The 15,161-nt window shown below is 42.1% G+C and overlaps 1 protein-coding gene across 2 annotated transcripts in view; it reads left to right on the top strand.

Moving 5' to 3' along the window:
- The window catches only part of RB195_019602 (uncharacterized protein), a gene marked incomplete at both ends in the record, with an annotated part of 32,841 nt that extends 21,974 nt beyond the window's left edge, over positions 1 to 10,867 (top strand). Inside the window, 19 exons of one of the 2 annotated variants that reach the window (XM_064187529.1) lie at positions 1,251 to 1,323; positions 1,402 to 1,520; positions 1,611 to 1,736; positions 1,802 to 2,016; positions 2,213 to 2,349; positions 2,417 to 2,482; positions 2,664 to 2,743; positions 2,799 to 2,897; positions 2,954 to 3,074; positions 4,518 to 4,681; positions 4,742 to 4,921; positions 4,984 to 5,124; positions 6,355 to 6,488; positions 6,553 to 6,746; positions 7,065 to 7,201; positions 7,260 to 7,397; positions 8,253 to 8,360; positions 8,742 to 8,969; positions 10,739 to 10,867. In XM_064187529.1, coding sequence (XP_064043411.1) covers positions 1,251 to 1,323; positions 1,402 to 1,520; positions 1,611 to 1,736; positions 1,802 to 2,016; positions 2,213 to 2,349; positions 2,417 to 2,482; positions 2,664 to 2,743; positions 2,799 to 2,897; positions 2,954 to 3,074; positions 4,518 to 4,681; positions 4,742 to 4,921; positions 4,984 to 5,124; positions 6,355 to 6,488; positions 6,553 to 6,746; positions 7,065 to 7,201; positions 7,260 to 7,397; positions 8,253 to 8,360; positions 8,742 to 8,969; positions 10,739 to 10,867 — 2,589 coding nt within the window. The remainder of the gene's footprint in view (positions 1 to 1,250; positions 1,324 to 1,401; positions 1,521 to 1,610; positions 1,737 to 1,801; positions 2,017 to 2,212; positions 2,350 to 2,416; positions 2,483 to 2,663; positions 2,744 to 2,798; positions 2,898 to 2,953; positions 3,075 to 4,517; positions 4,682 to 4,741; positions 4,922 to 4,983; positions 5,125 to 6,354; positions 6,489 to 6,552; positions 6,747 to 7,064; positions 7,202 to 7,259; positions 7,398 to 8,252; positions 8,361 to 8,741; positions 8,970 to 10,738) is intronic. The other variant, XM_064187530.1, reaches the window with a different exon arrangement.
- Positions 10,868 to 15,161: the final 4,294 nt, after the last annotated feature.

Genomic DNA, 15,161 nt, shown 5'->3' with positions numbered 1-15,161 from the left:
ACTCTGTTGTTCTGCTTGAACACATTTCTTTTCTTATAATTTCCCTCTGGATGTCTTTAGCAATCCGTGTTTTCCTTTTTAAGGTTAGAGAAAACCACTAAACAAAGATGAAAATTGTTTGCTCAATACTTCTTGTCGTATTGTCAATATGTGTAGCTAGTAATAGATATTGGATATTGAAAGAAGCCTCTCGTATGGGGAAATATCAGGAAATATATCGACCATCCCTTGCTGCTACCAGCGACTTTAAACTATCCAGAGGCCTTAAATTTAAATTTATCGATTTTTGCTTATTTAGTGTGAACAAATAACTCTTCACTGTGTTTAGAGATATTAGAAAGTGCCATCACCTTATTTTTTCTCCTTGTTTTCTCACTGGAAGAATACTTTTTTTCTTACAAAAAAATAAGTCTGCTGAAGAACAGCTGTTGTGCAGTCATGAGAACACTAGGTTTGATAGAGCTAGTCGTGTCAATTGCTTGCGTTGCATTCAGTGGGGGAAAAAGAAGAAAACTAGACATTTTTGCTATAATCAGCGTCTAAAAAATCAATGTCAATGCGAGCAACTGCGTCGGATTTCTTATTATGGTGGGATCGCGGGCTTCTTAGCAACACCTCTTACTGCTCACATGGAATATTGTTTATCTTTGTATTCACGTGATCGGCATTTCGAAGTGAAATCTAGCGATCAGCTAAGAAAAAATCATGGAATCTCTTCCTCTAGAAATTGGTCAGGTAGATTTTGCAGTGCTGCTCGAAGGAAAGATTAGATGATGATGCTCGTCACTGTGGTTTTGCATGCATGATGTATGTATAAGAGGAACTACAGCAATGGCTCTTCCCGTAATCCTCTGCCGGATATGTGTCCGTCTTTGTTTCCTAATAATCGCAGAACTAATCTACGCATCCCAGTGTAGCATTCGCGTAGCATTACAGACGAGCTTACTGGTGACTTATCCGTGACTTATCCGTGCTCAATTTAAACGTGATATGGTTAAGTTGTTGACTCTCGATGACTTCTCTTAGTTTTTCTGTAGTTTTAACAGCAAAAAGGGTAATAATCTTGTTTGGGGAAAATATTTTACATTAAAAACTGACTTGATGATGCGAGTCAGTTTTTTCCTTCCAATGAAAAAAGACTCTTGTGAAAATATCCCTTTCTGGCTTTTTTGTTTCATTGTGTCCCACATTTTTCTGTAAGTTCTCTGTTCTTCTTTCTGCACATTTGTCAAAATGTATGGCAGTTACAGGAGAATATTGAAATGGTCGCTTCGAGAGATAAACAGGCCAAGAGACTAGCGGATGAGCAGAAGAAAACCACTGGTAAGTTTGGGCTTGCAACTCACTTTCTACCTAAGAGCTGTTTTCCACTACTATATAACTAAAAGTTTGAAATTGCAGAATTAGAGCAAAAACTTCGCGAATTGAACAAGGGAATGCAAAATGCGCAGATAAAAGTACGATCTGAGATGGAGCAGAGAAGTGAGCGCAGCGACAAAGTTATAGTGCTCACGAACAAGGTTCTTTCAGATTTACTAGTACTTAGTTGATGGTTCTAAAACAATGTTCCATCTTTTTCCACACTTGTAACGAGAGTACCTCTCACTAAGATTCGACAACTCGAAGTTCAATTGGCCGACAAAACAGCAAAGAGTGACATTAGCTCGGACTTGGTGAAAAAAATGGAATCGGACACTCAGAGTATGCTCCAAGAGCTAAATAATCTAAAACAAGTTGTACGTTTTTCGAGGGTGTTATTCAAGCTGTTAAACGAAATATTGTATGAGAAACACTGCTGCAGAATACTGGGCTCGTACATCAAAACACGGAGCTTCGTACTACCTGCAAAGCATTGGACGAAGAACTTGCCCACGTTCGAGCTGCTCTTGAGAAAAAAACGACCACCTCCAAACAAGCGATGGCTGATCTCCTGAACAACTACAAAGAGTCCGAAAGGAACTCCGTGGAAAGGGCAGCTGAATGTGAACAGCTCAAAGTTCAGCTTCGATCTGCCAAGTGCGTAGTTTGGTTTTTTAAAGATAGCGCGATACTTTTAAGCGTTGCCCGGAAGTCCAGGTTGTCTTGAGCCTATGTGCTTTGTCTCATGCTTTACGTTTAGCTAAAGTTAGGGCAGATTTGTGGGGATGTCTTTTAAGGTTTCCTTGAAATGTGTGACAACTTTCAATTAGTTCTAGAAGCACAAAAATTTCAGCGCGAAAGTGGAGCGTCTGGAGAAACGACGCAATGAGTTGGAGTCACGACTAGAGGAGGGAGAAGCACGAAGTTCTGAATTGATGAAAAAGATCCATCAATATGAGCGAAGCGCGAAAATGGCACTGAGCATGGCTGGTTTGTCAACTCATCCAGTTGTTCCTTCTTCGTTAGCTACAACGACAGCGCAATCACCGGTTTTTAGGACCACAAACTCCACTCCGTCCCGGTCAATCCATAGTTGACATATCGAAAGCCACGTCATCTTCAGGTAACCTTTGAGTAGAGCTGTGTTGAGCGAGATGATCTAAAACATCCTTTTTTCATTCTTTTCATTCGCTTTGAAAAGTTCAACATTTTTGTCGATTTTATATCAATTTTTCGGAGTGCTGACAAAATCACTCTTCAAATATAGTAAAGTAGCCAACCACCTATCACTGAAGTTATTCTAGGAATAGGTGAATCCGTCTCCGTCTTGCGAACGACATCAAGCTCACACGACTTATCCTTCAGAACATCTCCGGAAAGAACAGTTAGTCTGTCCTGTTTTTCTATGCGAAAGGCCCAACAATTAACTTCTTCACTAGGTTCACTTCCACGATTCGGATCAACTAGATATTAGTTCTTCTATGGAAATCACCCTTCGGTATCTCAAAGAACGTATCGAGCAGTTGGAAAGGGATAAGGTAAGCGCCACACTGAAAACCATACGGTATCAGTCGGCATTTCTCCGTTCATCTAGGCTGAACTCAACAACGAGTTGATTTCGCACCGAAATGAGATGCAAAAAACTACCACCAGAATGCAGGAAGCTGTCAATGCGATGCAGTCGCTGGAAAAACGCGTGCAGGATTTGCAAAGTGGTAGGTTCGAGAAATCCACAGACTAATCCTTGCTAATTTCTTCGAACTTCTTGGTTCAAGAAAAACACAATCCCGTTTGAAAGTATGAAAGTAGCATGCCAAAGTCTTGAAAAAATCACTTCATTGCTTCAAAATTTGGTAGAGGTATTCGATCTAGTTTTCTCTTCACTTGCTGCCTGATTATCCTTGTCGGTTATAATTCGACTGAAATTCCGCTTATTTTTGATTGGTTGAATTTTCACTTCCGTTAAAGTTACGTTCATGCATACTAGAACTCTCTGCTGTTTATCGCAGAAATATAAAGCTTGTATAGTGGATTTAAGGTGAAATTATTTGAACGGAGAAACTCTTGAGTTTCGTAATGTTGACATAAATCCTCCCTACGCGCTTTCATATCCACTCATGCATTGATATGAGGGTCGTTTGAACTGAAACCTGTTAGGTGCTCCTGGAGCCTTCAGTTCATGGATTCGCAGGGGTTAGTTCGCGTTTACGCTGCCATTTTTGAACACTGCGTCCAGAACCTTATTTCAATGTGCAGAAATTTCCCATCTAGGTTACCTAACTAAGAAAATTTCTAATGCAACTTCGTCCTTTAAGTAGCCCTTTTTTCTCATTCCAGCACAGCCTTCTTCAGATTTTTGTAGCAGGTTACTTTTTGTGGTTCTTGAAGGAACTTAAATACGATGATGTACTTTCTTCTCTCCTATCTACTCTGATAGTAACCACTTGGTGAACAAAGGGAGATTTGCTAGTGAAGCTTTGCTCCACTTCACTTTTCAGAAGGACCGCGTACTTTCGAAATTCAGTGGCATTTCCTCCTCTTCTGAAGGGTGTAGACCTCTGAAAAGAAAAGTATGCTGTAAGTTTTAGTTTAGATGCACTGGTGGAAATGCTAAGTGCAACTTTCAGCATATTTTCTTTTCGAATGCTCCGTTAGCGCTCTATAGACATGACATTACAAGAAAGTTATAGATAAAAGGAAATAAAACAAACATTTAAAGAAACTGTTCTCTGCTCAGTTTGCATTTCAGATAACTTTAATGGCGACGCTATAGTAGTTTTTTGTTATTCCTGATTGTACTGACGTATGATACACCTCCTACAGTTCGAAATCATGGAAACTCTTCGACTATCTCGACTATTTTTTGCCTTTTGCTACCGAAAAATGCCAGCAGCCAATCCTTTGGGAAAAACAGAAGGCATTCTTATTAACAAGCTCATACTGCTAAGATAGGTCTGCTCTAGCACACAATTAAGACCAATTCTTGCAGTCAGCAACTATGGATCAGAACTTCGTGCTGCTTTGGCTCCATCCATGTTGGTTGTGTGCAAAAAAGACTAACTTTTTTAGTTTTTAGTAATAATTTCGATTGTTAGTAGATAGCTGGTAGAGTCAAACCTCATCACCGAAGTGTTTGTTCTGACTATTCTTATTTTTAGAGAACGAAAATCTCGAATCACGTTTATCGACTCAGAGACAGTTATATATATCGAACGAGGAGACAATGAGGGCGAAGGATCTGGAGCACCGAGGCTTGAAAGCGAAAATCATGAGCGCCGAGCTGCACCTCCGCGAAAAGGACAGCAAAATCAACCAAATGATGGTGAATCGTAAGCTTTGATTCAGAACGTAAAACTATAGAGCGAAGTTGATTTCCATTTAGAGCCAATTGGAAGCCCTACGATTGGAGCTTTCGCAGATCGGAGCCGAAAGACAAAAGCTGACTACCATTGCAAAAGGAGCAGAACACGAGATGAAAGCCATTGAGAACGAGAGCAGAAAATTCCAGCAAGAACGTGATCAACTTGCGAGGAGGTTGTCAGAAGTAGAGTCAGAGTATAAGGTATTCTCCTCTCGGAATGAGTACACCACTTTTTCGTTTAAGACATTTTCAATCACTTTGAGGTCTCACGAGTTCGGTTGAGTGATGTTGAGCATGAACTGGAGCAAGCAAAAAGGCTTCTCGAAGATTCCAGGAGGCAACAACGGAAGGAAAAAGAGCACCTTGACAAGCTGCAGTCAGAAGAAAGACAATGGAAGCAAGTGGTTAGTCGCAATAGTTACAAAATTTGCAGGAAAGGAAATCAACGAATCGGGGCGGATGGTGTTAAATGACCTTTGATTTGATTCTTTGATGAAATCAAAATTCTGTTCTGACTTCCTATACTTTTTGGTCGGAGCACATCCAGATGGAGAAGTTATAGTCGTGTCGAAACGACATGAAGCGTGGCACAGTTGCGTAAGCGGCTGCGATCGAAGCGGCGCGGTAGAGATGGCGGTTGGAATCGACATGTGACCATTGCGAACTGCAGCGACGGATGGTGCTGGTGAGGGTCCCCACTCGATTCTAAACACTACGGCCCACTCCGCCACTTTGAGCGCAACCGCTTGCGCGACTGCACCGTGCTTCAATTCAGTTTGACCCGACTATGTTTCAAGTATTTTTCCCAATTGTGGTGATCTGTCCCTTCGTTGAGAAGCGGAGGACATCAGTGGTTGTGACCCGGACACAACTTCCCGGATTCGTGGGAACTGGCTGTGGGCCAAGCTACCCAATGGCGTCCTAATGCTTCTGAACTCATATGAGTGCGGCCAGGATCCTGTCCTTCGGAGAGGTATTCGAGCGTTATTCTCTCGACACCTTACGACATCCTAATAGCGGTGAGGTAGTTGGCATGCATCAATGCGGTTATATGCCTACAAAACGCCAATACACGAGCAACAAAAAAGGTAAAGCAACACATACACAGCCATCAAGGGATAAGCCAGATGGTTGCATGAAAGGATGACGCTCGGTTGAGTTCAGCGTTTCAAAGGTGGTAGAGCGGTGGGGTGGGGGGTCGTTCTATTAGGCGCGCGAGACCGTCCAGTCGCTGGGGTCAAGGGCTTTTCAAGTTACTTTCGAGATTAAACAAAACTACCATTCAAATTTAATCGACTAACCAAATCCTTGACCGAATCCAACGTTAGTTAAATACGGAAACATACGAAACCAAATAGCAAAATGGTTATGAAATAGCGCCGAGAACGCCAGCCCTTATGTAGCGCCCTCGTCGGCCGTGGGAATGCTGGAGTAGGAAGAGTTCAGCGGAGATATCCCAGTAGTCGCGCCTGAGTAGTCCTCAGGCACGATACCAGTGTTTCCGCATGATGATGTGATCTGTTGACCACCAAGGAATACATAGTCCAGTAACCATTCCGGTGCTCATAGTCCATACAACAAAGCGCATGAAAATGTCATATGAATATAGAATTAAAGCCTCTGCATTTTTCCAGGCAGTTACAGCGAAGAAGACGTCGGAAGAATATCATAAGTCAGTCTTCGAGGAGAGAATCACTCATTTACAACACAATCATGATGCTCTTCTCTCAAGGAACGATGCATTAGCTGCAGAAATTGACCGACTGAAGTACTCTTTCAGAGCCTTGCATTTCTCCTGTACATGAATAAAACTAATGTATTCATGTACACAGAGCCGAGTTGCGTGATTCAAACCATCGGGTTGCGTTGTTGAATCAGAAATTGGCCGAATCCGAACGAATCGTTGACGATGCGAACCAGTCGAAGAGAACTATGACGCAGCAGATTCTTGCCTTCCAGAAGACCGAATCTGAGTGGAGTAAGTTGGAGCGTGAGATGAGAGAAGAACTTGTGATGTTGCGCAAGGGTGAGTATCCGCTTGATTTTTGTTTTCTATTTATTCTGACCGAACGTAAGTAACAGAATGATTTTAGTTTTGGTAGTCTGAAACATACTGGTGTGATTTCACTATGATCCTTTAACCGTACTCTATGAGAGTAAGAACTAGTAAAATTAAGGAATATCCAAATTGTTTCTTTTCATAACAGAGTTCCGTTCTATCTTTCATAGATCGAGAGTTCTCGAAAATTCTCTCGATTTTATAGTATTCTGTTTTGACTCGCACTTCTAGATCCAGTTGATATCACAGCACATTTTTTTACCGTCTAACTGGAGGTTCATTTAGAGAGGCTTGTGTTGACGTCGGAGCTGGAGGAATTGAAACGTAAGCTGGTTAGAGTGGAGGTGGAGAAGAAAGAGTTGGACGGATTCCGTGCACGCGCGGATCGAGAGGTTGCGTCTCTCAAAAAACACATCGAAGCGGTGAGTTTGACGAGATGAGCTTGTTATCGGTAATAAATATATTGTCAGAAATTTTCAGTTGGAGGAGGAGAAATCACGGACGGAAATAGCTGTTCGAAACACGCTCAGCGAGAGGAAGGCTATAGACAAATCACTGGCAGCTATGGAGAAAGAGAATACTGAGCTTTATAGAAACTGTGCGCAACTCCAGTCACAGGTGTCGTTTTTGTTGTGAATGCTTCATCTGCTCGGTGTTTGTGGTGACACACCACTCTCTGGTACTTTTTCAGTAGAATTCAATAGGGCGGGACCTACCTAGCTGAGTGTGAGATCCTCCGCTAATTCTTTTTTCATAAGGAGAAACTGGTGACTGAGAAATCAGAAAAATTTGTCATTAGTTCGGTAGCTATTGTTAATCAATATTGCACATTCCTCTAAATAGCTAGCGTGCTCTGGCCATAGCCGAAGTTTTCCCTCTAGATATATCGTTACCGCTCACCGTAGTTACGCAAGCACCTTTCGCTGTCCAGAAAGCGGTGGAAAGTGGAGAGTCAATGTCTTGATGAAATTGTGGTTTTTTACTACCACTCGTCACTAGTTATGATGGCTTTTTCCCAAAGCGTTCAAAAAAAAGTTACTTCCTTTGCTTAATAACCACTGCAGAACATATTAACCGTAGGTGATAACGCCACTCCGCCTTTTCCTTCTTCTTGTAGAATCTTCTCAATCTTGGTTCCTTGCACGATAGCGTTGAGTTCGTTCGGCGACTGCTGTTCCAATACGGACTCAAGAACTCCTAGCTTCAAACATTCGCCAGATGCTATGCTCTGACATGTTATTTATAGTCCATTCTTTTTTGTGTGACCACCTTTCAAGTATTCAAATTTTCTCCCCTCATTTTTAGCTTTGTTCGTTGTGCTTTTCGGAAGTAGCGTTCTTTTTTTTAACAATAATGCTCATGTTCCTTTCATGGGATCAAGAAAATTTCTCCTTTCGCTATTACCAAATAGTTTTTCATATATCTATTTGGTTTCTTATTACAGTATTTAACTAAACTTTGCATCCGTTTCAGATTGCTCAACTCGAACGAGATGCTGGAAGCAGGAATGTGTCTAAAATGATGAAAGAGCAGAGCGAGTTGGAGTCGAAAATCTCGAAGCTTACAACGGAGAAAAGACAGGTCTGGATATGTTCTTAGCGATTTTTCTACCATCTTTGCTCTTCAGATAAAAGGTTTTTATATCTATAACGAACGAATAGGTTCCACCATGTTAGTGGGTCATTCTGAAAGAGTCATTTTTTCTTCCATTATTCTTTGAACTTACATCCAAGGTTTTAGAACATTCTTCTCCCTCGGAATACTCCAGAAATATTTCAGTCTTCCTCTTATTCTGTATGACCCTCTTTTGTCTTGTAGAGATTTTCACCTCAGAGCTGATTTCACATGTATTTCCCAGAAAACCCTTTGTTACATTCCTTTGTGCTCTTGTCTTTTCGAAACAAATCGATAGAGTATGGTCTTGTGAGTGCAATTAACCAGTGTATACTCCCTCAGTTTTAGCTTGAAATGGTCATTGAACAAAAGGAGCTGACCTTCGCGCACAAACGTAAGATGATGGAATCGCAACTATCACTTCTACGAGATCAACTGGAGGCCGAGCAAAAGAGGCGACTCGGTTCGCAGCATGGAGGCGGTGCTGGTCCTGCGCCTGAACGACAGTTCAGTCGAGCTTCGGATCTTCGCATGAGCAGATCCAAGTCGATCCAACGACAGAAAAACCCATTTCGGGTATGAACACTTCGGTTTGTCGCAGGTCCCCGAGGATGCGATGTGTCTGCTCTGATGCATATGGCCCGCGGGAGTGACTTTCGCTTCTAAACATGCTTTCTTTGGTTTGCTCTAGTCTCGCTGATCTTTATCCTGTGAACGATCTCTGCCTGTCCATGTCAAGCTAATAGTTACGAATTGAGTGCGCCTTCTAGGCTCAACATATTTTTGTCCAAATGGTTTTGTTAGCTAAGTTATTGCAGACTGCTTATGATCGTCTTTCGTTCTTCGCTGATCTCTTCACAAAGCTTTGCCATACTATATCTGCCATCTGTTGCATTTATAAGCCAATATTGCGATTGAAATCTTTCATATGCACTGCGTCTTAGAAGAGTTCTATCGATATTCCCAAATGAATATGTAAATACTCAGTGTTTTGTCAGCTTAACGCTCTTACAACGGGATTGCATGAGTCCTTGTTCCACCCCACGTCAACTTGCACCACCTTTGTTCATTTTTTGTTCCTGCATGTTCGTTGTCCAGTTTCGCGAATCCAAGGCATCCCCATTATGAACCCATGTGGTTTTAATAACCACTTCTAGGTATTGCTTTCTTTAGAAATAGAAAATAGAATTAAGTTGGAAGAGTTTCTGAAGTGACCGAAATGGTAACAACTTAGAGAAACTCTCCAGTGCGTCGATTGTTTGTGACGAAGTCCACGGAGAAAAAAATGCGAAAAAAAGACTTGTTTCCTGTAGCAGCTACTTTCCCATTCACTTCCAAAAGCTGCTACTTCACAAGTCCCTGGAACTGTTCCAAATGAAAGAAACATTTCTGACAGTTGACCAATGAAGATTCTTAATACTAAGCATTTCTCGAAACAAAAGCGATATCATTAGCAATTTTTGAAGAGTTGAGTGAATGCCATGCTTAAAGGCATCAACCCACGAATCCGGGGTGGTAAGGCTTTCGGATGGCTAACGACTTTACGGGGTCGCAGATTGCCGAAACGGGTGGGATAACGCCCATTTTTTCCTAATTGCCGTTAAAAAAAACCGCCCGGAAGATGCGGCGCGTCCACAAGGGTGGCACGCTCCAATAGAACTCTCCGTAGAACACAGCGTCCCGGAAGGCTCGAAGTTGCATCGGAGGGCGCCAGCCTTGTGCGCGCGCTGCATCTTCCGGGCCGTTTTTTACGGCAATTAGGAAGAAGCGAGCGGGATCCCACCCGTTTCTGCAATCTGCGACCTCGCATATTCATTAGCCATCGGAAAGCCATACCATCCCAGGTTCGTGGGGTGATGTCTTTAATGTTTGAGCTAAAAATAATTTCTGTCGCGAGAAACGAGATAGCCTCAGACGTGACCAGATTTACATCTTCCCTTCCCTGATTGTCCCGCATCCCGTCTTTTGTTTTCGCTATTACCTTCGTTGTTCCTGAAATCCCATCTATATCAACGTGTAGACGTAGAAGAAAAACTCCAGGGGTAGTCGTCTTCTGTCGCTTTTCACCTACAGTTCATTGGTAGTCCTAGATTTCCTGGCACATTGATTAGATTGGGATAGAAAATGTGAATCTGCTTTCTAGTGGTGCATCTTTCCTAGAGATAGCAAGTAGTTGCCAGCTATTTAAATGCACTCGTAACACATCGCCATAGAGGTGCGCCCAGTGTTAGTCGATATCTATTTCTGCAACCATCAAATTTAGCCTTTTTTAGCGCTTCATAGTGTCCGTCGACCAGTAATTCTTCAGATGTGTGTCGTGACATGCTCTCATCGCACAGTTTCAGGTCCACCGCGCGGTCTCATGCGAGATGTTCCAGCGGTCTTACCGGTACGAGGCGTCGCTTTCCTCGATCTCAACATGCTCGTACCTCACCAATGACACCTCGACTAGTGTAGAGACCACCATACTGTAGACCTGATTTCGTACTGTGCAGTTGTGCAATTCGTCATTGATCTAGTCTTTTTTATTTTTAGCGATTACACTTGTATATTAATGTGCCTTCCGTTTTGTGAAACACAAGTAGCAATCTATTCATTTTTTGTTTCTTTCATTAGTATTGCATGGTGCACATACGTGTGTTTTAGTGATAATTTGACTTCCTGAACTTGCACACTGCTTTTGACCTCACGTGCATCAGTTGAAGACTGCCCATCCGGTGCATACGTTATACGAAGTCTCTAAAACAATGGAAAATGTGTACAAAACGAACAACAGATCCGCTCATTTTTATGCATATCATTCTCAGAATAAACTAGTGCCCTTCAGAGACGCAAAGTCGAAAAGTGTTGATCAAAAAAATAACCATCAGTAGCGACTTTTATTTATGTATTTTTGCAGCTCAACTCAGCTAACGAGGATTTCCAGATATTTCCATCATCTCAAAGTGATTGCCTTGAATCTTATTGAAGCGTAGATAGTTTAGCTACATTTCCAGAGATGGTTTCTACATCACCTTTACTTATCGGACGAATAAATGCAACACATACAGTAGGAAAAAAATGTTAGATAATGTATTGATGCGTTCAAAACCTGATTCTTACTTATATACTGCACCAACATGTTCTACTGTGGACCGTAAGCGCGAAAAACTCTAAATCTCAGACGGAACTGCGCACATTTAAAGGAATTCTTTTTTTACACTCCCATATTTCTGTGAGCCTACAGATCAAAATATTTCCATTCTGACTTTATTCTTTGCACAGCAAAGAGAAAATTCTAAATCGTAGCTCATCCGTAACACGAACTTTTGCGATCGATTCGATTAAAATTGCGGTGAACGCTGCTATTTCTGTAGAAGATGCAATCTTGAGTGTTGTGTGTCGCTTTGCACTGGAGAAAGTCTAACAATTCTCCCTCACTCCGAGTGATAGTCTTGCTACATACTTGGCTAAACATCAACACAGCTTGGTTGTTTAAGCATGGATTAGGGGTGCTATCTTTCTTATTCCACTGCGCATATAGAAGTGGAATGCTGCAATGAAAAGTTCTGCTATAACTGCAGAATAAAACTCTTGTACTTTGAGTTTAATTTTGTGGCCTCATGGTGTCCTGAAAGGAGAAGTGAGTGACAAAAAAGTTCATTCACTGATCACAAAGGGGAGAGAGGTTTAAGCTTTCCACCGTCTCCCAATTGTGTTAAGAAAAAAGGAATCAAAAGTAGTAAGGAGGGAAACGTCCATTCCCAAAGTGGCTGATGAGACATCAGTCTAATTTTTTTACAACGCTCTGGATTAACGTTATTAAAACGTTGATATGTCAACAAATGGGACCTTTCACCGTTGTTTTCCCCAGGTTTCTTGGAGGCAACGTTTAACGATTTTTTCGACGCGTGCTGAAACCACAACGAAAATGTATAATTCCTGTAGCCGATTGCAGAACCCGTCGTGGTTCCGCTCATCTTCTCCTAATCGTCGTAATAACGGCGTAAAACGGTCTTAGTTCCTACGGAGCACATTAGAACGCGTTTCTTGTGCACGTCCTGGGCCTCTCAGAAGTCCATCCATTTGTCTCACTGATGATAAGAAATCATTGATCTTCGACAGCTCGCAATTGAATACGGCGCGTGCACAAGAGCGGTGCGTTGCAACTGAAATCTTCGTAACAAAATTGCCGCTCCCGTTCAGTTTTTTTACGACGATTAGGAGAGGATGAGCGGAACAACGCTAGATTCTGCAATCTAGTCGAACTCCCTTTCGCTGTATTCCGCAAAGCATCAAAATTGTGACACGCTGCTTTTGAGGGCCTGTAAGCAGCGTCCATCTAGTTGACTCTGCGAACATGCAATGGTTATGGTAAAATAAAATTTTAGAAGCACTATCAAATAACCGAAGGAGGACATTTCTATTCTCAGGTTCTCTTCTATTAGGGGATCAGAATGAAAACGACAATTGTCTCCTGATACCGTCCGCAATTCGCCCCCTTCATAATCTCTGATTGAAAATCTCTTTTCAGGAGGAAATATTATCGTCGGTGGACACGCGAATCGCCTATTAGCGCGACTCATGCGGAGTTCAATCACATACTCACCAACTAGAGATGGTGTCTTCTTGACCTCTCGGTAGTACCACCATCGTGTACTGGCTGTAATCGCGGTCTCTGCTTCATCTACAAGATGGAAAAGAAAAGATGTGCAAAAAGCAAATGCTACACCGCCCGTTGTAATAAGCAACAAAGGAGGAAAGAAGTGGTATACGACAGTAACATACTTAAGAACTCCACTACATGACTCAAATGTAGACTAAGAGCTTAGAGGATTACGAGATTGTAATGATTGTGCTTCGAAGTCGCACACGAGAAGTTGCATTGAATTCCGAAAACCACCAAGGAATTGTTGGAAAGAAGGGCTTCGAGGCTTGATTGAAATGCATCGCATATTGAGGTTAATAGCAAACAGTAGCTGCAGAAAAGCTTGCTGGAGGATGCTGGAGGAAACATAGGCAGAGGAAAATTCTGGAAGCAGCTCTAAGAAGGACAGGTCTAAAGAAGTGCTGCAGGGCTGTTAGCTGAATACTATAGTTGCTTCTGCAACTATAGTATTCAGCTAACAGCCTTACTGAGCAAAGACAAGATTCGCAGCTGTTCTCGTCGTGAGATGGGAATCGTCACGAATAGGTTCTGCTTTAGTCTTTTGCGTTCGTTAACTCCTGACTTGAGCCCGATCATCAAGAATCACATGAAGAGGATGGTTGGTGACCATCCGTTTCTTGTAATTTTTGCGGCGCACATTACGACCTACCTTTAGAAAGAAAGGAATCCAGAACAGTGGAAAACTTCGCGAACTGTTCTTATCTATTAGAAAGGTGTCTCTGTTTGCTTTTTCCAGAGGAAAATATACTGCATGCTCTGCCAATATTTTTGATTCAGTCTCGCATTGTACTCTGTGCCAGAAGTTGGCGTGTTTTGCACTAACCCAGCATTAACATAAGGCAGAGTTAAAATTGGTGTACTTGGTGCATTTGGTATTCGAAGCGATCGTATGAGCATTTTAATAGATACCTAAGGTTGTTTCTTATCATAGCAGAAATGACCCTGATTTGAAACCGTTCTCTGAAGTTGTCCCTGCGTTGCAAAATGGTTTGCTGTCACCGACCGCGTTCAATCCATGGTGAATGGAGACAATTTGTGAGGCGATTGATCGATGAAATAGAGGATGAAAGGACGATGTGCTCACGGTCATCAGTCTATTTAGGGTCTGCATTCACATCTGGCTTCAAATCAAAATCGTTTGAGGCGTACGAAGATGGTGGTCCTACACAATTACTTGCGTAGGCCATCAGATGTACCACATCAGCATTTATCGTTTTAAACAAATCTTTTACAAATTATTTGACCTTCGATTAATGGAAAGCTTGGCTGGACCGAAAGGGAAGGGGTTTCAAATCCATTTAAATCAAGTTGCCAAACTCGCTTCAATTGATGAATAATGCATCCACGTTGACTGTGCTTGAACCTAGGCACGTTGCATGTATGGCCTTTCTGTTTTTTTTTAAACTGTAGCCGTGATGATTGTGGATAAAGGATAAAGGAAAAGTGTCTGCCGTTAATCAATCCGCTTGGAATGCGCCACCCCGTTCACTTCAATTTAGAATCGTTTGAGGTTCATGAACGTGTTACCGACCTATACAATTACTTGCAGGGGCTAGCCGATGTGTCAAGTCAGTGTTTTTATAATTGCAGACAAGTCTGGTACCAATTCATCGACCTCAGAGGGAAGAAAGGCTTGGTGAGCACTAGGGCGGATTCGAACCTCCTATCGTTCGTGCAGGAACCTCTACACCGATTGCGCTACACCCTCCGTACAAATAAAACTACCCTGATTTCATGGATTTCACGGCACCCTTACTCATCTTTCTGGTACTATAGCTTTTATCAGGCAGTCGTCTAGTAAGAAAAGGATTTCTAGTGATATTGCGATTTTTTAGCATAGCTTCTTCGATTTGTTGTAGTTCTTGGACTAACTTTGGGCGGAAACTTGGGTACTCCTGCCCACAACATATTGCATAATTCTATGCGCATTCACCCCATTCAACTACCTTTCGCGTTTCGCAGTCGCACTTCAATGTGCTCAGTTGCATGAATCTCAGAAATTTCTTGACAGTGTGCTTCAATTCTGAAATGTTTATCACCCCTACCTGGAGTATCTTAGCTGTAAAAAGAAAGATATGAGCGAATCGAATGTGTTCCAGAACCAATAACCCGATATTATA

Source organism: Necator americanus, chromosome II, assembly GCF_031761385.1.
Source record: "Necator americanus strain Aroian chromosome II, whole genome shotgun sequence".
NCBI lineage: Eukaryota > Metazoa > Nematoda > Chromadorea > Rhabditida > Ancylostomatidae > Necator > Necator americanus.
This window is presented reverse-complemented; position numbering and strand designations above follow the sequence as displayed.